This window comes from Sciurus vulgaris, assembly GCF_902686455.1.
Source record: "Sciurus vulgaris genome assembly, chromosome: 6".
Lineage (NCBI taxonomy): Eukaryota > Metazoa > Chordata > Mammalia > Rodentia > Sciuridae > Sciurus > Sciurus vulgaris.
The window spans coordinates 144146501-144172671 of record NC_136466.1 but is presented as its reverse complement, the minus strand read 5'-3'; the positions used below and the strand labels follow the sequence as shown (position 1 = coordinate 144172671).

General features: G+C 40.0%; 1 protein-coding gene across 7 annotated transcripts in view; it reads left to right on the top strand.

The window, feature by feature from the left end:
• The first annotated feature begins 5699 nt into the window (after positions 1-5699).
• NPR3 (natriuretic peptide receptor 3) overlaps positions 5700-26171 on the top strand; it is a 73613-nt gene continuing 53141 nt past the window's right edge. For 2 of the 7 annotated variants that reach the window (XM_079144493.1, XM_079144492.1), the window contains exons 1-2: positions 6372-8006; positions 17131-17253. In XM_079144493.1, the coding sequence (XP_079000619.1) occupies positions 7256-8006; positions 17131-17253 (874 nt within the window). In that variant the 5' untranslated portion in view covers positions 6372-7255. Of the gene's footprint in view, positions 6262-6371; positions 8007-8040; positions 9204-13935; positions 14023-14289; positions 15494-17130; positions 17254-26171 lie in introns of those variants that run through there. The other 5 variants (XM_079144494.1, XM_079144495.1, XM_079144497.1 and 2 more) reach the window with 5 other exon arrangements.

Here is a 26171-nt window from a genome sequence, read left to right as displayed (position 1 = left end):
CCTTTAATTCCTGTTCAAAGGATATAAAAGATAATGCACTGATGTTTTTTAGAATGTGTGTACTGCATTTTTATCATTAGCAAGAAAATAAGAATTAAATGTGAATGATGAGGCACTGGTAAAAAAAAAAAATCAATGTGCTAAGATCACTTAAAATTGGTATTTAGGCAGGGCACAGTGGTGCACACCTGTAATCCCAGTGATTTGGGAGGCCAAGGCAGGAGGATCACAAGTTCGAAGCCAGCCTCCCCAACTTAGCAAAACCCTATGCAAAATAAAAAATTTTAAAAAGGGGCTGGGGATATGGCTTAGTGGTTAAAGATGGGATGTAATTCAGTGGTTCAGTGCCTTTGGATTCAATCCCTGGTATCTCTCTCTCTCTCTCTCTCTCTCTCTCTCTCTCTCTCACACACACACACACACACACAAAGGCAGCAATAACAAAAAATCCATAAAAAAATGAGTATTTGACCTCTTACATTGTTTACATAATCAGAAATCCAATGATCATATCTGAATGTTCTGGAAATTTTGATTTTAAAACTTCATATACATGAATTTATATATAAGAGCTAATTTCTCTGAATTATCCTTTTTCCTTTTATTGCTTCATTATTTCTCTTCTAAATTGTGTTTCATAATAATCTTTGTATTCTGTGGATACATCATTGGTAAAATAAAAATCTAAGCATCTACATATTGTTCTTGAAGGAGGGAATACAGGACTAAAGAAAAAAAAGTTCAGTCTTTATGGAGTCTATATTTTAATGATTTAATGGTGATTTAATTTAGAGTGTAAAATGTTCAATATTATGATATAAGACCAGACAAATAATTTTATGAGATGTTTTTGAAATTTGGCATATTATTGTCTTGATAATGTTGCTCTTGAACTTAGCACATTTGACATTATAACTTGTCTGGCTATTACACAGGTTTAAATATAACATATCTTCACACAAAAGAATAAATGTCTGATATAATAGGGTAAAGCTATAGAACACCGTAGGCCTCAACACATTGTAGGTGTTTAAAAAAGTTTGAATTGAACAAGAGCATTAAGGTCTGGGTCAAACATTTTTAAATTAATTTTTTTATTTGTTCTAATTGGTTGTACATGGCAGTAGAATGCATTTATACATTTTGATAAATCATACATAAATGGAGTGTAATCTCTCATTTTTCTGACTATACATATTGCAGGATCACATCGGTCACGCAGTCATACATGTACATGATATAATGATGTCTGTTTCACTGTACTAGTATTCCTACCCCACACCCCGTCCCCTCCCTTCACTCCCCTCTACCTAATGTAAAGCAACTCTATTCTTTCCTGTTCCCCCCACGTATCAGAGAAAACATTTGGCCTTTGGTTTTTGGGGTTTGGCTTATGTCACTTAGCATGTATTCTCTAGCTCCATCCATTTACCAACAAATGCCATAATTTCATTCTTTGAAGCTGAGTTGTATAGCCTGTGTATTTAGTACATTATGATACATTCTGTTGCTCCCTCATTTATGATTACATCCATGATTTGGAAATTAGATCCATTCTTCCTAATTTAATCCTCTTTGTGCTTCCTGATCCCTCCCCATCCTCAAAGTCCTGTGCCTTGCATGGCCTCTCCTGTTACCCATTTCATTTTCATTATTCCCTAATTGACCCTTGTCTCTCCTTATTCTCTTCAGTCCTCTCAGCCTGAATTTCTAGAGGAGCCTAATCACTTTTATGGGGAGGTTCAGGGTGGCAAGCATCAACTCCTGCTCTCTTTGCCCAGATATAGAGAAGAAAGAATATCGAGCAGACTCTTGCCACAAGCTTACCAGGAAATAGCTGAGACTGGGAATCCAGGGCCAATACCAAAGTGATTGCCAGAAGGGTTTCCCCAGGGAGGCCACTGTTAGCAAACAAATGTTATAAAATAAGGTCTGTTGTAATCAAGTTACACATAAACCATATTTTTTAGAGTTTTGAATTCATTTACTTATTTTTATTTTTATATATTTATTTTTGGTACCAGGTCTTGAATCCAGCGGTGCTTAACCACTGAGCCACATCCTCAACCTTTTTAATATTTTATTTAGAGACGGGGTCTCTCTAAGTTGCTTAGGCCTTGCTAAGTTGCTGAGGCTGACTTTGAACTTACGATCCTTCTGCCTCAGCCTCTGGAGCTGCTGGGATTATAGGCATGGATCACTGCACCTGGCCCTTGAATTCATTCATTTATTCATTCATTCCATAAACACTAATCGCTAATTACTTGGTGTAATATATATTTTTTTAAATGAGCATTGAAGGGAATGTTATTACAAGGGCTGCTGTTTATTAATTTCCTACTGTATACTAAGCATTTAGCTCCTGTTTTTTCTCTACCCTTCTTCTATTACACAAGGACAATACCTCCATTTAAAAAGTGTGTGAATAGAGGAAACTGAAAGTCAAATAGGTCAGACGATAATCTAGGAACTTATTTGTGAGGCTTCTGAATATATGCTTTTTCCATACTGCAAAACCCGGGAGACTATTTCAACCCAGAGAGACCTCCTTGTTAAATGGAAACACAATTCAGTGTGATCATGAACCAGGAATGTTATGGAAACTCAGATGGGAGAGCAGAACATTTCTGAGGCTTGGGTCCACTACTAAAGGCTTAGGAGGAAAGTAAATTCTAAGAGAGTAGGACCCAATAACTGTTCTTGTTGCCCTAAGTGAAGTTTTTCCAAATTCCATTTTATATATTTATGTGCCTTCTAAAATGCCTTTTGGAAGAACACCGTGTATAACTAAAGAAACCAATTTAATGTAGTCAATATTGCTACCCATGAAGTTCAAGTACAGACACTTTGGAGGTAATGTAATGTTTTGTTTTGTAATATAATAATCTACACAAAATAAATTTTCTATAAGTTAGTGATACCAGGTAGCTTGCATTTCTTATGCCAATACTGAGGTCAAATCACAGGTGAGCAAAACATTTTTCACAAATCTTCCTAGTTCCACTTTGTCTCAGAACATCTTCAAGTAAATGGAAAAAAAGATTGCAGTTGATGGACTAAATGGATAGTAATACAGAAAGTGGGTTTTCAAAAGAAGCCTTCTTAAGTCCACATTTAACTGCAGTTTCGGATGAAATCGAATCATAAATTTAAGTAGAAAAAACAATTGTTATTCTTTTAGTGATGGCAAAAAAGACTAGATTTGTATAATACAAGAAAAGGAGTCAATTAACAGAGTTCCTACGAGGAAAGCTGAAACTCAGAGGCAGTTTTGATTTGATTTTTTCAAGTCTGTTGAGTTTTCTCCCACTTCTTAAACAGATAGTTTCCTCTGAAACATCAACTCTATGTTAAAAATGAAGATCTCGACAGTCATTAAATTACAGAAATGCTCTTATGTGTCATGTTCTTTCATCTTTTCTGCCTCTAGGGGGAAGTGTGTTTTCAACAATTCTGTCCCCAGAAGGTATTTTCTTGTAGGCTGCCTATAGGCTTTAGGAGTGCTCTTGAGTGTGACTTCAGAGCTGGCTGGACAAAGGAAGAGTCCCCTTGAAAATCTGAACAGGCCATTTTAAAGGTTGCAGCCAGGATTTTGAGGGAGCAGGGTTATAGAGATTGTTACAAATGGTAGAGAAAACTTCATTACAGTAGCATTTCTACTACATTAAGTAGAATCCAGCTAGGTTCCCTATAGAGGTACTGTCTTTCTGGAGAGTAGCGGAATAATATATGGACACGAATTTCAATTCATAGAGCTGGAAATTAAACAGTTGAATACTTTATAGAACTCTTACCTCCTTATTTTAGTGGCTTAAAGTAAAAAAAAAAACATGTTTTTTGGATATTGATGAAAACATATCTAAAAAGTCTTAATTTTTATAATATCACATTTAGGACTATCATTGTCTTTAGACTTTCAATAGGCTAATTTTGAGCCCAAGGGATGAGTTATTTCTATTTTTTCACCCCTTCTTTCTTGTTTTACTTTAGTTTTATGATAGTATTACAAATTCTTATAAAATGGTATTATTTTCAGTTTTACAGGGCCCTATAGCTTGAAAATAGCAATCTATAAGATTAAAAAAATTGATACAAATTAATGTTATTAAAGTGGGAGTTAGCTTTGTCTCTAACCCTCTTTTGTACATGGTATAATAGGATTATTTCTAATCCAATCTCATTGAAAGATGTTCTCAAGGGACAAAGAGGTATTTATATGCATGATTTATACACTTTCAACTAGGGAACTGGAGATGTCAGGCTGAGTGACTTCTTGCAGAACTCCATGATATATACACAAACTCTCAGCTGGCTGCTAAAAAAATCTTTTTGATGGGGGAAAAAAACCCCCAAGTCTATACCATTAAAATTCATGTGCGTATATTACTTGGTGAGGTTTTCAATAATCGTGTGCCTGTTTGTATTTGAAGAACTTTTTTTGAAATCCAAATTTCTGTTCATTGGAATTTTTAAGGGGTGTTTGGAATATGTGCAAAAGCAGGACCACCAGCTTTTTTGGTTGGACCGTCTAGTTTGTGGGAGTTCTTCCCTTCCAAAACTTCCATCTGTGGGAAAGGTTGAGCTACAAGCTGGCGGTTGAGAGCGCCTATCTAAAGGCCGCGGGAAGGCTAAGGTGCTCACACTAACGTAATCGCACTGCCCTGCGGCTGACCTTCGGGCCAGGCTGGCCAGCGCCTGGGATAAGAGAGGCGTTCATGCCGGTCGCCACTGAAACCCCAGACTCTCTGAGTAAGCCCACATCACACATTGCAGAATCATATCGCCCTTGGCCGGTGTCCCCCAGACACTGGGCATACCGGGGAGTAATCAGAAACCTCGGTCCTTTACGTCTCCTGGCAACCAGTTGAAATCCATTAAGACCCTTGGAATTCTGGATTTAGCTGTTGTCCTGTTGTCTTTCTTTTTTGAAATAACTACGATCCTATAAGTAAACGTCGGTCAGGAAGGATTTAATTGCTGTGAAGCGCTAAATCTGTTTCCAGTGTGAGTGGATTAGCCTGTTCGTGGAATTAAATTGTACGTAGATGCCTCTTTTGCTACTGGTTAGCAGCTCTAACTAAATTAGTTCTCGCAGGAGTTAGACGCTCCTACTTTGGGATTTAGGCATCAGGGTGCATAATCTGAAATCTAAATGACTGAGAGGCTGAAACGTTACCCATAATTACATTTATGATGCCAGAAAGAGCGATAAGGAATGTCGTTAACGGTGAAGAGAACTGATGCCAAAACTTGCCACATCTCCGGAAACCTCAATTTGCCTTTTCACGGTCACAAATGAGAGCAAGGGCCTCAATGTTTAGGGAAAAAAAAAAAAAAAAAGCAAAAGCAGCGCCTGGGACCTGGCACCGGGGTTAAGATGCAAGTTTCTGCCGAAAGAGGGCGTACGTTTAAAAGACTAATAGAATTTGTGGACAGGGACGCCCAGTCAAATGAAAGGACATTTTAAAACATTTTCAATTTATTTTAATTTGCGGGACTTCAGAGTTAGAATTCTCTCGTGCAATGGAGCGCACGAGTTCACAGTGCAAATGATTTCGGTGTGTTACAGCGTACAGAGGGTCCTTTCTGACCTGCCTGGCTGCGCGGCGAACTCCCTCCTGCGCTCCTCTGGCGATGGACTTCTACACAGTTGTTTCCACCGCGTCTCTACTACTGTTGTACTGTACTGAATAGACTGGGTCTGAGAAGCAGGACCCTCTTGGCATCGCCAATCTGGAGCACAGCGCCCGGCGCGCCCGGGAGGAGAAGCGGATGGATCTCTGGGAGTTCGGTCTGGTGGGGCGCGTTCGTCCGAACTCGGGATCTTCCAGGAAGCCGTTCGGGGAGACGGTCCCTTTATTTAGTTACCTGGTTTAGCAGAGTCTGGAGGACGTCTTGGCGATGCATTTCAAGCTTTGTGCCACTTCCAGGAGCCGAACCGTTCTCTCGCTTTCGCGAGCAACAAGTTTCACTTTCCTGCTCTCAGTGCGTCGGCGGAGGGTCTTTGTGAGGGTACACGGTGACCCTGGCACCGCTACGACTCCCAGGGTGAACCCGCGCGGCTCTGAGGGAGGGGGCCGGCGGAGTCCGGGAAGGAAAGGTGAGGGTAATGCCCGGGTCAGCTGGGTATATTGGCTTCAATGAGCCTTTTGCCCTGGGATCTTGCTTCTTGTTCCCTGACCTTTCGCCGGGGAACCAGGAAGATCAGGTGCCTACCCGAGTAGGTTCACCGGGAAAGAATGTGCCCTGATCATTAAAGAGGTGAGAGCAAACGGGACCTACGGATTTTTGCACGAGACTATCAATTTCGAGAACCACTCCCTTTCCCCAATCCTGTTTTTTTTTTTTTTTTTTGCACTGTGTGTGTATGTGTGTGTGTGTGTGTGTGTGTGTGTGTGCGCGCGCGCGCGCGCATTTCTTTACTTTCAAACACATTTCCTTTTTTAAAGCCTGGAGCTGGAGAGAGCGTGGCCAGGGAGAGGCGGGGATCGTAGAGGCGCGCGGATCCGTAGGGGCTCCCGCCGGTGCAGACGTGGGCGGTTGCGGCTTTAAAGAACAGGCAGGCATAGGGCCGGCCGGGACTGAGGGCTAGGGGAAGGGGAGCGGCGGGCGGGGAGGGGGCGCGGGGAGGAGCCCTGATGTAAGAATGTTAATGAGAGGCTCCCCCCAGCCCAGCCCCCACCTTTCCCCACCCCCACTCACTCCACCCGCTGGAAATACAAGTCCGGCCTCGACACGCCATGTGTGGTAACACGCTCCGCCGCTGCCACGCTATTTAAACGCGGGCTATGGATCCAGGAACCGGCGCGAATCAATGAGATCAAACGCGAAGGAGATGCACCGTCAATTACAAGCACTTGGACAAGTCTAACTTTTTTTTTCTTTTACAAATACGCTTTCAAAAGCAACCTTAGCAACGCCCAAATAAGAAGCCACCTCTAAGCAAATAGCATATGTATAAAGGGAGGGCGAATATATATATTTATAATAAGTATATATGTATATTACAGACGCACAGGTTTACACTCGGTGAACTTTTTTCTTTCTTCCTTTTTTTTTTTTTTTTTAAACTAGTGACATTGCAGAGAAGGACTGTTCCTATCTTTTGGCGCGTTAGCGAAGGGGGTATTCTGTTTTCTTAGATCGCCCAAGGGGGCGCAGGGACCTCGGAAAGAAGAGTGGGGAAGAAAGAGGAAGGGTGGGTGGGGGGCAGAAGGCGAGTCGGCGGCGAAGGCGACCGCTTTCTTGCGGCACGATGCCGTCTTTGCTGGTGCTCACTTTCTCCGCGTGCATCCTGCTCGGCTGGGCGTTGCTGGCTGGCGGCACGGGTGGCGGCGGGGGCACGGGCCCAGGCAGCGGGCGCCGGGAAAGAGAGGCGCTGCCGCCTCAGAAGATCGAGGTGCTGGTGCTGTTGCCCCATGACGACTCGTACTTGTTCTCACTGGCTCGGGTGCGGCCAGCCATCGAGTATGCCCTGCGCAGCGTGGAGGGCAACGGGACCGGGAGACGGCTTCTGCCGCCCGGCACTAGCTTCCAGGTGGCCTACGAGGACTCGGACTGCGGTAACCGTGCACTCTTCAGTTTGGTGGACCGCGTGGCGGCTGCACGAGGCGCCAAGCCCGACCTCATCCTGGGGCCTGTGTGCGAGTACGCTGCAGCGCCGGTGGCTCGACTTGCGTCGCACTGGGATCTGCCCATGTTGTCGGCCGGAGCACTGGCCGCGGGCTTCCAACACAAGGAAACTGAGTACTCGCACCTCACGCGTGTGGCGCCTGCCTACTCCAAGATGGGCGAGATGATGCTAGCCTTGTTCCGCCACCACCACTGGAGCCGCGCTGCGCTGGTCTACAGCGACGACAAACTGGAACGGAACTGTTACTTTACCCTCGAGGGGGTTCACGAGGTTTTCCAGGAGGAGGGTTTGCATACGTCCGCCTACAATTTCGACGAGACCAAAGATTTGGACCTGGACGACATCGTGCGCTACATCCAGGCCAGTGAGCGAGGTGAGCAGGAGCGCGTCCCGGACCCCTGGTCCTAACCCATCCTCTCTCCTCGGCTCTCCTTACACACCGGTCCTGTCCTCTGCAGATCTCACTGTTCCCTGCGGCGTTGAGGATCCCGGGAGGGTGCGTGCGGGGATTCTTCAGGTGTGAGCTGTCTGACAGCGACCTTTGAGGGTCGCCCATCGCTGTGTACCTAGAGGGTCCTGGGGAGTTGGAGGGGTCTGGGCAAGAAAAAGCCATCTTCTGCGGGTCCAGGTTTAACAGGTGCTGTCAAATCACCTGGGGGTTTTTCTTGCCCGCTCCCTCTTTGCTAGCGCAGGGTTGGCGATTAGAGTCGCACAACCAGTGCCCTGCTCCAGGGCTTGAAGCATGCCAAGACCGAAAGAAGTTGTTACCCTGTCCATTGCTGTTGTGCGCTCCCACTTAGTGGCAGCGTCTTAGGACTCTGTGCAGCTGCGCGCCCCCACTTGGCTCACGCCCGGGCCTCTCGGTTTCCCTAGCTGCTCTTACCCAGACCCCAGGCTTCTTTTAAAGGCTCATTGTATCGCTCTCTCATTCCTTCCATGACCCCTCTAGTTCCTTATAAACAAGCTTCTGTGGTTTCCACCCAAAATGCCTCGTAGTGTTTGGACTCGGGCGACACTCATATTCCCTGGCGCGTTCGGCATCACAGTGTAAAGCGCCCAGAACTAGACTTTGCGGGAGCTCTGGAAAAATGGCCATCGAATCTTCTTTTCACCTGACCCGCCCCGGGCCAAATTTTCTCCTCGGGTCTCTGTGGGGTTTGGAATAATACCCAAACAGGACAAAGAGCTCAAGACTGGGAATGGTGGCTATGGCTGCAGGGAGTAGGTGGTCGAGGAAAGGTAATCGCGGAAGCCCCCCTTGTCGCTCATTTTACTGCAGGTAGACTGCGCGGAGGCGGGGTGAGATCCCAGCACAGCGCAGTTTCCTCCTCGGTAGTGTAGGGTTGGTGTGAACTGCACTCCGGGAATCCCGCCTCTGATTTCCTTCAGTGCGCACGCGCTTGGAGTGCCAGTGGTGAAACCCCAGCAAAACTCTCCGCAACCTCTGTGCCACGGGGTGAGACTCAAAGTTGGGCTATGCGCGGGGTTTGACTACAGCTTGGTACGGACGGGAACCTGGGCTTTGGCCGTTGGGGCCAGCACAACCTGAGGCTGGGAACCTCAGGAGCAGGTGAGAGTGGGCAGAGAGGCTATTGAGGTGGCGCTGTAACCACCCCGCTTCCCAAGTTGGCCTCGGACTCGAGTGACACAACCTTTAGAACGAAGGGGCAGGAGGTGTTGACAGTAGGCTGCCTGGCATGTTTTGAGCATTCGAACTCCAGGCCGTCTGCGCCGAATCCCTGCCAGCTAAGCAGGCGGGGTGCCGGCTCTGCTGATTATGAAAAAGGGCATTTGTGCTCAACGGCTGTGAACTCGCCACGCTTGGCCTGGGATTTCACATGTTTCTCTCGCCCTTGTAGTCCCCGGGTTACTGCAGTCTCCTTGCAGACCTCGAGCTACTCTAGACCTCGGAACCTGCTTCTTCAGCTCTCAGCTTTCCAGGGCCAGGAGCTAGAAGTTGGAGACTTAGGGCTGGTTGGGCTTGGGAGGTGTGTCCCTCTATGGGCGAGATCCGCGGTTTGCAAGCACGTGTGTGCTGCCTTTGCTGCTTTGGTTCCAGTGGGCAGTCAGACTTCAGCGCACGTGGCCTCGGGTACCAGGGAGAGGGGATCTGTTTGCTCAAGGGAGGGCAGATCTCAGCCAAGGGGCCTCTCAGTCTCGCAATGGTTGCTGAGGCCATGGCACAGGGAGGGCAGTAGTCTCCTGGTGGGCCTGGGATGTTGGTGGCCTCAGGCTTCAGAGGATTTGGGCTGCATTCTGCTGCTACTGCTATATAGATATCTCTGTGTGATTTATATATATATCTATATATATATACACACACACATATACATATATACATTACATGTAATTACATATATAATTTGTGTATGTAATATTTATGTATGTAATATATATACATATATTTATATATTTCAAAGTCTCATAGATATTACCAAGTCTCTGTGCTGTTTTTTCTTCCCGATTTTAATTAGTGATGAAAGTTGACTGGGCTCACGTTTATATTTCACAGGTGATAAAGTTAGGATTTTATGATTCTTACTTTAAAACGTATTTCCAACAGGAACATGAAAAATATTCAGAAGTATGAAATAAAAGTTTCTTTTCTAAACCATTTTCTCTACCTTCCAAATTCCTTACTCTCAGGAGAGAAAGTTGCTTGATAACAAAGCTCTCCCAGGGGATCTTCCACAAACACATCAGTTATTACTTCACCATCAACAGTTAATATGTTAAATAGGGGTTCGATATATGGTTTCAGTGGAGTCTGTAGCTCAGCCACTCACTGGCTGGTGAACTCTACTATCGAACTGCTATTGAACTCTGTACCTTGGGCCCTTCAGGTAAAGTTGGGGTAGAGGGAGTGCCCCCATCTTTGGGAAGATGGAGGAACTAACCCATGAAATATGCTGAAACAGTGCCAGACCCATAGTCAGGGTTCAACATATGTGTGGTTTTTATTATAATGGTATTACTTTATATATATGATGATAAGCACCCTTACTGAGAAGGGGTGGTCATGCCTTGGGAAAGAACCCTGGGCTGAGAATCTGGTGTCTTAACTTACCAGCTTGGGGATCTGTGCAAAATACAGAACTTTTTTGTGCCTGAGCATCCTCCCCTGTGGTACAGAGACTCTGGTGAGAATCAGTCCTCTTCAAATTGATGATCAGTGGTTCTGATTTGTGCATAAGCTATTTTAAAAAATAATGATCTTTATTTAAAATGGAATTCACTTGTGCGCATGACCACTACCCTGCTATTCCACACTTAATGATAAATTTATTTTTAAAAGACAGACTGAGGATTGACTAGTTTTTTCAAGCAATGAAAGCCAGTCATTTTTTTTTTTTTTTTATATACCTTAGAAGTGTACAAATGTAACTGACAGTATTTCCGCCTTTGGAAATTCCTTATTAAGCATTATAAAGTAGAGTGTGCTTTAGAGAGTTCCTTTTCTCTCTTTTGCAGAGAATGTTTTTAGCACTTGTTTTTGTACTATATTGAGTTTATATTTAAAACCAAATTATGAATATTTGAATCTCTTAAATGGCAAAAACCGACAATGGTAATATCCCAAATAATAATACGACTAAATTTTTATTTGGCTATGGGCTGAACTGTAGAAAAACTAAAATACTTCAGATATTCTTTCATCTTAGGGATTTACTACATGTAAGTCAATAATTTTAAACAATTTTTCCTTTCATGTCTTCAGTTCATGCCACCAACATACACGTACCTGAGCATATTTAAAAAAAAATAATGATCTTTATTTAAAATGGACTCACTTATGCATATGACCATTGCCCTTAATAGTCCACACTTAATGATAGATTTATCTTTAAAAAGACAGAATTAAATAATTTTTCAGTCAATAAAAGCCAGTAATTGTTTTGTTTATACCCCTTATAAAATGCAGAACTAGAAGTATTGTACATATGAGATTTTTAAAAAATTTTAGTTACTAGTATGTCATCAAACTGGGCCTACATAATAACTATAGAGATAATAGTAATTAATCAGTACAGGAATTATTTATTTTTAGTAGTCCGGGGTAAATGATTGAGCAGTAAATGATTAAGTGGTTGATCAGCAGAATTTTTAAATAACACACTATGAGTGTAAAACAACTGACACAAAATAACATGGGAAAAAAGAAGCACTGTAGCCTGCAATGTAGAAATTCCAGACCTTTGGAGCAGATAGAGCTTTGTGAACAACAAAAAAGAAACTGTAATCTCAGTTTTGCAAATGATATCCATTAAGTGTAGGAAATAGCCAGAGAAACCTTTGTTGAAAAAAAAAACTTTAATTTACCAAAATTAAATGTATAGTTATATAATTTAAAGTCAGAAAATTACACAAATCTTATTAGGAAAACTTTTATTGTCTTGTACTCCCCATTTCTAACTTTCCAGAGGCAACCATTTTTAGCTCTTTTAACTGCTCTGTAGATATTTGTCTTTATATCTCTAAATAACATGTTACTTCTGATTTTTTCAGTTTTCGGCCTTATCTCTTGGTATCCCCATGGAGATGAACATTGAGATCTCTTTGACTGTCTGTTAACCACATACACACTTTCTTTCTAACATGGACCTGTCAAAATTTTGTTTAGCTCAGTATTCAGTATCAATATTATTATTCTCTTTTAAATACTAGGATGCAGTCTACTAGGATGACATTTCCTTTCTTGCCCCACTTTCTGGCTTAGGGTAAAAATTAACAAAACAAAACAAAACCCTTTTTAGTTTGTTTTTTAAAGTTTCCTACGGCCTTAAAACTAAATCATCTTATAATTCTGTTTTAGCGAGGTTGTGGTTGAAGTATACTGCACAGTCCTCATTCTGGGTTGTTCCTTTAATATCTTCCTTGGTCTCTGGTCACTACCGTCTCTGAGCTAGGTCCTTGTGTGTGCTCCTCCTTTTGCTTTAGCCCTTGTTTTGGGGACGTATGTCCTCCAGGAGCTTTCTGAGAAAGAATGAATGAGAACTGAATTTTGAGAACTTTCATGAATGGAAATTTCTTCATCCTGCCCTTAAACATAATTATAGAATTCTAGGTTGGAAATCATTTTCTCCCAACATTTGACAGCATCATCCCATTGTCTTCTAAGCCCTGATGTTACTGTTAGGAAGTTTGAACTGATTCAGATTCTGAATTTTTCCCCCTACTGAAAAGTTTTACAATCTTCTCTTTGCTCCCAGTGTTTTAACATTTCATTATAATGTGCATTAGTGCCAGAATTTTGCCTATTACCCTTGGGTCACTTCTTTCCAGAAACTCAGGTCTTTTAATTCTTGGAAAATTTCTTAAAGTATTTCTTTTATGAGTGTTTATTTGTGTTTGTGTGTGTGTGTGTGTGTATTGTGTTGTGTGTGTGTGTATTATGTATATACTGAGCCATATCCCCCGTCCTCCTTTGATGATTTTTATCCCACTGCTTTTCTCTTTCTAGATTTTTTTCCCCCCTTATTTGGATTGACCTTTATTTTTCTGATTTTTTTCCTATTTACCACCTGGTTTATTTTTTAATTTTTTATTTCTCATGCTTGGAGGGTTTTTAATTTTTATTTTTGCATTTCTTCCAAAATTACCGTTGAGTTTTGGTTTTTCATTTGTGCTTTTACATTTTCAGCTCACAGGATGTGGTACACTTTGTTTTGCCTCCATGCAGCGACATCTCTCTTTCCATTCTAAATTTAGACTGAAAAGGAACATAGGTGCAGAAGTCAGATGGAGAATATGAAAATACCTTGTTCAGTATTGCTGAAATGGATCGGAGAACACCGATTTAGATCTGATGCCAAAAGGGCCTGCTTACTATCACTTCCTCCCCAAATTAGGCAGAGATATCCACCAAATCACAGTGCCTTGCAGCTTCAAGTCCCTCTCCAGGAGCAGGCCTCTTAACCCTGTGACAGAAGTAGCCCATAAAGTGTGCTCTCTGTAAGTAGACACATCTCAAAGGGGACGAAAGAGGACAGAGCCTGGAATGCTCAGTGTCTTCTTTCAGACTCACCAAGCAGACAGTCTCTCCTTTTCCTCTTGCTGGGAAACGTTACTGTTGCGGGTAGGTAGTATATATATCTGGAGTACTCCAGACACTTCTCATACTTCCCTGCATACTTTCCAAGTCTGTTTATGTCTCTTGTTATTATGCTGCTTATTATTTAATTTAATTAGTTATTGTATAAACTGATGAAACATGAATAGGAAAACTATTTCAATGAAAACTTTAAAACCTTTTGATAGACTGTATAAAGACAAGTTGCTAAAAATACTTGCTGTTCACTTAGGCATGACTAAGACAACTGAAAGAAGATTGGAGGACATCCTAAAAATTTGGGATTCTGCACTCTGAACTGCTTTGGTAGTGTCATTAAGTACGTGCTTCAGCTTGCACTGAACTCGATGATAATGTGCATGCTGGGTTTAGTTTATTCAAGACCGTGCCCTGCCCGTGAACTTGGGAATTAGGGGTTCCTTTTGAGAGTAAATCACATAGTTAAACACAAAATGGTAAGATTGAAAGTAAAGTCTGCATAGTTAGAAAAATGCTGTGCTATAACTCTTTTGCTCAGACTAAGTGGGTACTAGCATTTGAAGAAAGAATGTACCCTGCAGATGGCTTGGAGTGCCCATGACCTGGGGAAGCCTGTGCTCTTGCCCTGAGGTATAACCTCTTCAGTCATAGTGGTGTTGTCAGTGGCTGGTGCCTTTGGATGCCTGAATCCTTCAAAGGACCTCCTTGATTCTGATTCCATCCTCACTAGCATCCTGTTGCTCGTTATTTGGCTGCCCAGTTGGCATGCTCAGGGCATGTTGATACACATGTATTCATGACCAGTCTGGTCTCCATGAAACTTAAATAATCTGCAGCTTAGATGATCTATAAATATCTGATGTAGGTTATTGGAAATCTGCCCCTAAGCAATGACTTTACTCTTTATGTACTGGCAAAATCAGGTTTTGCACATAGGAACTGAGAAATAGACCCTAGACTACAAGCAGTTGATTAACGAATGGTCAGGGCTGCCTGGTAGGCAGGCAGGCAGACAGAGCTTTCTGGTTCCTTTTTGGAGGCGCTTACTCCTAGAATCCACATTCTTCAAACTCGTCCTTACCCCCTAGCTAACTATTTTGTGGAATATCTTGACTGTTTTTTTACTTTTTTAATTGAAGGGGCAAGATTTGAATGAGAGCTAAAACAAAGGTCTGTTATAATGAATGATTAAGAGTTTCTTTGGGAGCTTCTTCACTGAGATCTCATGATATCTGTTTATCCCAAATGTAAATAACTATATTTTCAAGCACAAGGAATACCTGCTCCCATAGTTATAGGTCTTTAGCAGTTTTGCACTGTTTTAAAAATTTGTTCTCTAAAGCTTTCATCCTGTTCATGGAGCCCCTTTGTAATGCGAAATGTCAGAGCCAAGACCTAGCACTCTTGAGTTAATTTGTGCAGTAAACGAAATATCAGCAAGATCCCAACCCTCCATGCAGGTTGCCAAAGCTGCTCAGGCACAGCCTGCACTTTAAACCTTTCAGCACCCACGCTTTTACAAAGAACATACACACCCTGGAGATCTGGCATGCATCATGATAATGCGGTTTACAGCCCCCAGGTCTCTGTGGGTCTCTCCTCCACACAGGGTGTATTCAGCAAATACATGGTCATGGAGTTTGGGGGCCATCAGTAGTGACCAGACTGGACAACAGCCAAGTCCTCACTTTACTTCTGCTGGTGAAACTCTTAGGTGTGAGGCAACAATCATCTGGAGCTGCTTAAAGACTCTCAAATCCCATAGTGTGGATATAAACTGAGAAGACACGGAAAGGGAACGTGGGATCTTGGTAACTATTTCCTCTGTGTGTTGAGACGTCCTGAGAATAATGTTTTAAAATGCAGACAGCAGCATGCCTCTCTTCTGATCTGAGTTTGCAGGGAAAATGCATTGAGTTTTTAAGGAAAATGCATTTACCATGGTCTTGAGTATGAAGAGCAGTTGGTACCCTTTCTTATCATATAATGGGAACATCTAGTGATTAATGTATTATTTAGGCAAAAAAACCCTTTCATTTGGAGATATTAGAATGGAACCCAGGGCCTTTCACACACTTGGCAAGCATCTGCCATTGAGCTACTTCCCCAACCTGATGATTTTTTCTTTCCTTCTAAACATTTCAGGGTGTGTTTCCTAAGAACAAAGATGTTTGCTTAAATAACCACAGTAGAGTCGTGAAAAGTGATAATGCAGCTGTATTATCTAGATTACAGACATTAGTCATATTTCACCTTCTGTTTTAACAATGCCCTTTACAGCAACACACACACACACACACACACACACACACACACACACACACACACGGTCCAGTATCCTGTATTGCATTCAGTTTTCTAAGTCTCTTTCAATCTAGAATGTATCCTCAGCCTATATTTGTTTTTCATGAAATTGACCATTTTAAAGAGCCCAGGCCAGTTATTCTACAGACTGACCCCACCTGGATTTGTGGCTGCTTCCTCCTGACTAGGTGTAGGTTGCCCACTGGACTTGTTCTGTCAGGGGGCTGGTGAGCCTTCTTTCCCTCAGTTGAGGAGGTTGGCTCACTTGTTTATGGTGGTATCTGCTAGGTCCCCCTTAATAGTTACTATGTTTTAAATTTTTAAATACAACTTTATTTTATAGGAAGACTAGACAACATTAAAGATTATTTCCAAATCTTTGATTTAGAAAAATTTTCACTTATTCATTAATAAAAGTTTCTCAAGTATTTTTTATAGAAGCTGGCCATGCATAAATTAATAAATTTAATATTATATTAAATATTATAATGAATTTTTCTTTACAGTGTTAGCATCAAAGAGATAAATATTAAGTGAAATAGTTTAAATGATTTATTGTTCTTCGAATTTGCAGGTACAAGTAATAAGAAAATATTAAAGAACTATTCCTCCTCATATTTTCTTTCAGTGATTTTGTTAATTTCCATAAAGTTACTATTTTCCCCTTTGTAATTATAGTAGTCTCCCCCTTATCTGTCGTTTTGTGGTCTGAAGTTTCAGTTACCTGCTTTGAATTGTGGTCTGAAAGTATTAAATGAAAAATTCCAAAAATAAATGATTCATGTATTTTAAACACCTTTGTTATAGCATATTGTTATAATTGTTCTATTTCATTATTAATTATTGTTGTTAGTCTCTTACTCTGCCTACTTTACAAATTAAGCTCTATCATGGGTCCTTGTTTATAGGAAGAAACATGGTATGTATAGGGTTTGGGATTATCTACAGTTTCAGGCATCCAGTGGGTCCTTGGAACATTTCTCCCGCAGAGAAGAGGGACTACTGTAGAAAGTAATTTACATGAGGAGATACTTCAGGACTATTTAACTGCTGTGTCCCATGCCCAGTATCCCAAGTTGGTTTTGGTGTGCTTACTGTCTGCTGTGTTGGGTGTCTCACGAGTGTTGTTTGTTCTTCTCCCCAGTGGTGATCATGTGTGCAAGCGGCGACACCATCCGGAGTATCATGCTGGCGGCACACAGACATGGCATGACCAGTGGAGACTATGCCTTCTTCAACATTGAACTCTTCAACAGTTCTTCCTACGGTAACTCTCCTTCCAGCTTCCCCCGCCCACTGATGCCAAGGTGTCAAAGAGGGTTTGGAAGGAGAAATCAAAAATTTGAGTTATGTCCATAGATGTGATTTCTGTAAAATGAGATTTTAAACACTTCTATAGCATATCATGATTTCTCAAGCTTTTCTTCTTCAAGAACTCAACAAGAGCAAAAATACACTATGTACCTGTGGTGCCAAGGCACTTGTCTGGGGGTCAGCATAGCTCACTCTCAAACTCCAAATGATTATAAATGCAGGCCCCAAAGATCCCTTGCTCAGTACTTTTCCAATTGCAGGTTGCTGTCATAATCAATGATAGACTATCAGAATAATTTTAGTGAAATCTGGGTAGAAATTTAAACTTATTGAATGCACTGGAACATAACGTAATAGAATAGAACAAGGTGTATCACACAGCATATGTATTGCTTCCCCAAAATTTTTATTTTAAGAAAGTAAGTGCATGTGTTTATATTTATTCACAGTGCACATATGCTTATATAGGTCACAATGGGAAATAAAATAACAATTACTGTACATTGAGGTAAAAATGTGAAAGCCACTGCTCCAAGACCGTCTTCCTTCCAAGTTTCTACACCTTAATGTAGAATTTTGGGAGCCATTAGCATAGAGAATTGAAAACATTTAACTCCTTACAATGGGTCTGGGCAGTTCCCAGGGTCCCTGTGATGAAGGCTGTTTAGGAAGATCACCATGATCACGGATGAATTTACCTGAGATATGGTTAGGGCTCTCTCTTAGATATGAGGGCTGTAGAGTATTTTCTCAAGCCCTAACACTGGCTGCTCAAAGCTGAGACGTTCTAGGGGAACAATAAGTGTGCAGACCACACATGGCATGTCTACACTGAGCGTCACTTCTGGATTCTTGCTGATGATATGCAGTTAGACAGGATCTAAATCTTAAAACATATTCGTTGTTTTCTGCCTTGGTATCTGTCCTGGCTTACTTAAGCAGTAGATCGTTGTGTATACTTAGAGACTATAACACATTTCTCATGGGGATAAAGAAAAGGCGACAAAACAAAAGTAGACACTGTTTTCAGTCACAGATAAAACAGGAGATTTGAGGCTTGCAGGATCAATATGCTATGTTGCCCTCATGGCTGCCAGAATGATCTTTTTCTTTCTCCTTTACACAAATGGAGTGTTGCTTTCACTTCTTGGCCTAACATTAGAATGTCATTACATTATTGTTTGCAGCTTTGATACAGTGGTTGAAACTGGTGAAAATGAAAATCGTTTATTCTAAGTTTTGCAAGGTGGAAACTGCAAATATAGAATTTAGAGGCAATGCATATTAATGCATATGGGTGCACATTATAAATGAGCAAGTGCATTTATAACGCACATTCACATTCATTGTGCATTTAGTACTTAAGGCAAACTTTGTGCTGGAGTTCCTTCCAACCACAGATACGACTGTATTGTTTTCCCCTGCTAAGTAATACATAAATATTGTTGAAAATTTGGAAAATGTAGAAAAAACACAGGGAAAAAGACAAGTTATAATTATCCCACCCTGATGAAAGTCCATTGTAATTTTTAGAAGTAAGTACACCCTACTTTATAAACACACACACATAAACATGTACATTTATTTTACAAAATATTTTTCAATACAATGATCATATCATTTACAGTAAGGCTACATAGTATTTTATAATATTGACAAGATTTATTTAATGTCTCTTATTTTTCAATATTTATGTTGTTTCCAGCTTTTTGCTGTTAAGAATGGTGCCACATTAAGTAACTTTGTGTGCACACATGCATTCATTCACAAATTTATACACTATATTTTCTGTAAGATAAATTTCTAGAAGAAGAATTGCTGACTCAAAGGTTATGTGCATTTAAGTTTTAACAAGTATTGCTCAGTTGCCCTATGAAGAGGTTTACCAAGTTACACTTTTGCATAAGGAAGTATGAGATTATCTGTTTTTCTATATGCTTGACAACTTTGTATAATCTTTCAAATTATTTTATTTATTTGAATTTCCTTCTATATTCTTAAGCAAAGTTATGCAGTTTTATTTTTTAATGTAAAAAAATTAATTTTAATTTTTTGAGGGGCACTCAACCACTGACCACATCCCCAGCCCTATTTTGTATTTCATATAGAGACGGGATCTCACTGAGTTGCTTAGCGCCTCACTTTTGCTGAGGCTGACTTTGAACTCCGAGCTTCTCCTGCCTCAGTCTCTGGAGCCACTGGGAATATAGGTGTGTGCCATTGTGCTCAGCTTAAATTTTAATAATATAAAATCAGTCACTTTAATGTGAACAGTTTTGTGACTCTTACTACATTGACAATGTGGTTAACCACTACCTTTTAAATTTATATTTTAAAAAATATGCAAATCATAATTGTCATATGTTTATGGAGTACAGTGCAATGTTTTGATTATGTGTACAATGTGGAGTCACTAAATCAAATGAATTAAATATTTTTCACCGTCATTTATGGTATTTTTATGGTGATAATTTCAAAACTTACTCAGTTATTTTGGAACATGTTTCCCTTCTGTAACACTTTTGTTGAGTTTATTCTCAGGTATCATATGGTTTTGGTTATTATCATCATGATCTTTTCGATTATATTTTGTACTGTAGTTATATAGAAAAGCCTATGAAAAAAGTCTTTTGATTGGAGATTTGAGACCATTTGCATACTATGTTATTATAGAGAGATGTTTATTTCCCTGTCATTTTGATTTTTTTCTTTTGGTCCTGTTTCTCATTTGCTTACTTTTCAAGTAAGATTTGTTTATTTGTGAGCTCTGGGGTTTGTTTTCTTTTGTGTGTAGTGTTTCTTTAAGTATTTTCTGTAGTGGCATCTTAGTAGTCATGAATTCTTCTAATTTCTGCTTAACGTAGAAGCTTTTGATTTCTCCTTTGGTTATGAAGGTAGCATTAAATATTGTGATCTTCATTACAATTATTTTCTTTCAGGCTTTGGAACACATCACTTCAAGCCTTCCTGGATTTCAGAGTTTGTGCTTAGAAATTGGAAGTAATTCTTTGATTAGCTTTGCCTCTAAATGTGACCTAATGGTTTTTCTCTTGAGTTTTTAAAAATTCTATCTTTGTTCTATATATTAGACATTTTAATTATATAATGTGTCATGGAGAGTTTCTTTTCTGATATTGTCTATTTGGAGTTCTGAATTTCTCATGTATCTGGAAGTACATCTCATTCTCAAAGTCTGGAAAATTTTCTGTTATTATTTCTCTGAAGAGGATTGTTCTTGCCATTAGTCTTTATCTCACAGAACTCTTCAATTCCAGTGATTCTTCAATTTTGTCTCATTGTTGTCCCAGAGTTCTTGCATATTCTGGTCATGGTTACTATTATGATTCAGATATTAGGTGTCCCCCAAAAGCTCATGTGTGAGATGATGCAAGAACATTCAGAAGAGAAATGATTGGATCATGAGAGCTTGACTCAATCAGTGAGTTTATCCCCCAGTGGGGACTAACTGAGTGATAACTGAAGGTGGGGTGTGGCTGAGCTGGCAGGTTGTTGGGGGTGTGCCATTGGGGTATATATTTTGTATCTAAGCAGGTGGAGTCTCTCTTCTTCCTGATGGTCGTGTGTTGAGCCACTTTCCTGCACCACACCCTTCTGCTGTGATGGTCAGCTTCATCTTGAGCCCCAAGGAATGGAGCCAGCTGTCCATGAACTGAGACCTCTGAAACCATGAGCCCCCAAATAAACTTTTCCTCTTCTTTGTTGTTCTTGTCAGTTTTTTTTTTTTTTTTTTTGTCACAGCAGTAAAAAGAGCTGACTAAAACAGTAGTTTTTCTTTTCTTTGATACTGTTTGGATATTCAAGGTTCGCCACTTTGTCTTCCAGCTCTGAAATTTCTGTCTGCAGCATGGTCTGCTCTATTAGAGAGATTTTTGACTGGACATTTTATTTGATTTGTTGTGTTTTTCATTTCCAAGATTTCTCTTTGATTCTTTTTCAATATGTCTGTCTCCTTATTGAATTTCTCATTCATTCCTTAACTCATTCTTTTTCTGTGTTCTCTTGGAATTCATTTTTATAATGAATTGTTTTTATAATGATTCTTTTGAATTCTTATTTCATCCACTTCAATATCTTTGGAGTCATTTGCTAGTGAATTATGAACTTTAGGAGGACTTACCTTGTTTTTTCATATTTCTTGCATTCCTGTGTTTGGTTTTGCGCATCTCTTGGATGTATTTCTCTTCCATTCTTATGTGTTGACCTTTTTAAGGTACAGCCTTCTCTTGCCAAATGTCTTAGAGTGGTCTAAAATGAGACCCCTTTTAGTCATGGTATCCACAGCCTTTGTGTTAATTCTATTTTTGCTGTAGGAGTTGATGTCAGTTAGTGTGATCTGTGGGTGTCTCCTGGCCTTTCCCACTTGGGACATGGTCATTAGTTGGGGTTTCTGTCTCTTCTATTCTATTCTTGTTATTAAAAGTATTGCTGAAGTTTGAGTGTGGTTAATCTGTGTGTGGAGCAAGGTACACTATCTGTTGGCTGGATTTAGCTCAGCAGCAAAATCTCTTCCCTGGGAATTTGTGGTGTCCTAGTAGATTCCCAGAACCTCACAGAAAAAGGGAGAACAAACAATAGTAATAATAAAGCAAGTAGTATACAGTACTAAAATAAATACCTGGTGCCTACTATGACACCTAAACACATTAACATAAAAGTAGGGGTGGTGGGGTCAGCAATGGCCAACAGCATAAACAAGAAACAATAGTTGTGAATTAGATCTTGAATTAAAGTAAACAGCAGTTATCAACTATGCAATCCACAGTATAATGACTGCAACAACTTGAACGGTGGGAGTGGGAGTTATATAAGCCAAATAATTATAAAAAGATGGTAAAATATAGTTCTTTAAGAGAAAGAAAACAGGAAGGTAAAAGAAAGTTCAGAATGTTCAAAATGCAAGCAGAGAGAAAGCAGAAAAGATTTATCAAGAAGGAGAAGAAAAATAAATTAAAAAAATAACAAAGTAAAAGGAGAGAGAAAAGGACAAGAGAATTTGGCTGTTAGAGGGAGAAGTAAGGAAAGAAAGAGAAACAAGAGAAATGATCAAAACCAAAAGAAAACCAAAATAGGCAAGTAGAAAACCCTAACCCTTGAAAGATAAAAATAGTAATCATAAAAAATGCTAAAAATGAGAAAAAAGAAAGACATATATGTATTTGCATCCATGAACCAGTCAGCACATCAAGAAAACACATACACACACACGCACACACACACACTCACAGAAAGGGAAAAAAAGATTCTTAATGAAAAATGAAAGAATTATCTCTACTGAGGTGGTCAAAGCTATTGATAAGGATGGGTGGTTACTACTTATGAACAGAGAATATGAACATGCAAATGTGCATGCACACAGGGGCTGAGGGTTATGAACCCCTTCCTCTTTTTGTGATGCTCACTGAGCTGCCAGGTGGAATGGCCTAAAACTGAAGCTGGTTGAAGTAGATTTCAACGTCCTTTCTTACAGTACAAGGTTGGGAAAGAATTCTGGGGAATCTGTCAGTAGGAGCTTTGTCTGGACACATCAGGTCTGTGTACTCCATGGGTGAGGCTGCTGTAAGAGGGGAGTCTCATGACTGGGACCTAGCTCTCATCAGGCCGTAGGGACTTTGTTGGGTGGTATGTTAGATAAACAAGCCCCTAGGGCTGGGAAGATACGGATCTCTGCTGGGGTCTGGATCTCAGGAACCTCTCAAAAATCATACTCCTGAATCAGGGTAGCCAGACCTCCTATGCGTGTCTCATGTACTCTGCTGCCCATGGATACTGCCTTCCCAGCCTACCTGCCTAAGTGTAAAATGCCTATCTATTCAATGTCCTGACTTGCTGGGACAGCTGACAATATTTGTTATAATCTCCTGTTGTGGGAACCACACCAAGCGTCAGTGTGGACTTTTCAAGATGGCGCCCTGATTCTGCTCTCCACTTGCCAGTTGCAAAACAGCTGGTTTGCTGTGAGGACTCTGGATCAATTAAATTCAACTGCTCTTCTGTTCTAAAAGTTTTCCTGTGCCATATTTTATCTATTGTGTTTCTCCATATTATCCCCCTCCTCTGTGGTTAACTGGCACTACTGTGCTGCTGCTGCAGTCCGCTTGGCTCCCGCGTACTCTTTCTTTGTTCAATGCACCCAAGTTTCTGAGATGCTAAGATACTTGGCCTGTCCAACTTTGAATTTTGGTGAATTCCCTCTTCCACTCACATTGTTCAGAAGCAGTACTCCTACTGCTTGGATCCCAAACCACAGAGCAATGAAAAATGCAACTTTCCTCTAATCTGCCATCTTGAATCACCTCTTGATTGTAGGAATTTTAAAATTTCCCCCATAATTTCTTCAGTGATCCACTGTTCATTTGATGGTATGTTGTTCATTCTCCATGAGTTTGTATAACTTCTGTAGTTCTTCTTGCTGTTGGTTTCTAGTTTCAATCCACTGTGATCTGATAAGATGCAAAAATTATTTCAGTTTTTTGAATTTGTTATGATTTACATTGTGGCCTAATTTTTGATCTATTTTGAAAAAAGTTCCATGTGCTGATAAAAAGGACATGTATTCTGCAGCTGTCATATGGAATATTCTGTAGATGTCTATTGAATTCATTTGATATATAGTGTAATTCAACTCTAATATTTCTTTGTTGATTTTTTGGCTTGGATGATTAATCTACTAGTGAGAGGGTATTGAAGTCACCTACTATTATTATATTGTGACCTATCTCTCTATCTCTAGCAGTGTCTGTTTTATACAATTTGTGTTCTGATCTTTAGTGCATATATATTTATAATCATTATATTTTCTTATTGAATCATGCCCTTAATTAATATGTAATTACTTGCTTTGTCTCTTCCAATTGATTTTGGCTTAAAGTCTGTTTTGAGTATTGCTACTTCTGCTTGCTTTTGAGTTCCATTTGCTTGGAATGCCATTTTTTTATACACTTTTTAAAAAATACACTTTCAGTCCGCTTATGCCTTTGCAGGACGGGTGAGTTTCTTGCAGGTAGCATATTTTTGTGTCTTGTTTTTTTTTTTAATCCATTTACCCAAACTATATCTTTTAATTGAAGAATTAAGATGGTTTACATTCAGGGTTATTCATGAAAGGTTTGTAGTTGTTCTTTTTTAAATTAATTTTTAAGTTTATTCTGATTTGTAAATGACAGTAGAATGCATTTATACATTTTGATAAATCATACATAAATGGAGTGTAATCTCTCATTTTTCTGATTATACATATTCACATCAGTCATGCAGTCATATACGTACATGAGGTAATAGTGTCTGTTTCACTCTACTATCATTCCTACTCCCATACCCCTTCCCTTCCCTTCACTCCCCTCTATCTAATATAAAGTAACTCTGTTCTTCCCTATTCTCCCACCCCTTATGGTGAATTAGCATCCAAATAGCAGAGAAAACATTCGGCTTTTGGTTTTTTGGGTTTGGCTTATTTTTCTAAGCATGATATTCTCTAACTCCATGCATTTACCAACAAATACCATAATTTCATTCTTTAAAGCTGAGTAATATTCCGTATATGTTGATTTTAAGTCCTTTGGGTATAAACCAAGGAGTGGGATAACTGGGTCTAATGGTGGTTCCATTCCAAGTTTTCTGAGGAATCTCCGTACTGTTTTCTATAATGATTGCACATTTTGCAGTCCCACCAGCAATGTATGAGTGTTCCTTTTCCCCCACATCCTCACCAACATTTATTGTTGCTTGTACTCTTGATAATTGCCATTCTGATTGAAGTAAGATGAAATCTTAGAGTAGTTTTGATTTGCATTTCTCTAATTTCTAGAGAAGATGAATATTTTTTTCATATATTTGCTTATTGATTGTATATCTTCTTCTGTGAAGTGTCTGTTCAGTTCCATAGCCCATTTATCAATTGGGTTATTTGTTTTTTGGTATTAAGTTTTTTGAGTTCTTTATATATTCTACAGATTAATGCTTTATGTGAGGTGCATGTGGTGAAGATTTTCTACCAATCTGTAGACTCTTCACGTTATTGATTGTTTCTTTTGCTGAGAGGAAGCTTTTTAGTTTGAGTTGATCCCATTTATTGATTCTTGTTTAACTTCTTGCGCTTTAGTCGTCTTGTTAAGGAAGTCAGATCCTAGCTCCACATGGTGAAGAATTAGACCTACTTTTTTGTCTAGTCGTTGCCGGATCTCTGTTCTAGTGCCTAAGTTTTTGATCCACTGTGAGTTGAGTTTCATGCAGGGTAAGAGATAAAAGGTTTAGTTTCATTTTGTTATATGTGGCTTTCCATTTTTCCCAGCACCATTTGTTGAATAGGTTATCTTTTCTCTGTGAATGTTTTTGGCACCTTTGTCTAGAATGAGATATCTGTGTTTATGTGGGTTTGTCCATGTCTTCTATTCAGTACCATTGGTCTACATGTCTATTTTTGTGCCAGTACCATGCTGGTTTTGTTACTATAGCTCTGTAGTATAATTTGAGGTCTCATATTGTGATGCCTCCTGCTTCACTTTTCTTGCTAAGAATTGCTTTGGCATTCTGATCTTTTATTTTTCCAAATGCATTTCATGATTGCTTTTTCTAGTTCTATGAAGAATGTCATTGGGATTTTAATAGAAATTGCATTAAATTTGTATAATGCTTTTGGAAGTATAGCCATTTTGACAATATTAATTCTTCTTATCCAGGAGCATGGGAGGTCTTTCCATCGTCTAAGGTCTTCCTCAATTTCTTTTTTTAGTGTTCTATAGTTTTAATTGTAGAGGTCTTTCACCTCTTTTGTTAGATTGATTCCCAAGTGTTTTTTTTTTTTTTTTGAGGCAATTGTGAATGGAGTAGTGTTCTTTATTTATCTTTCAGTGA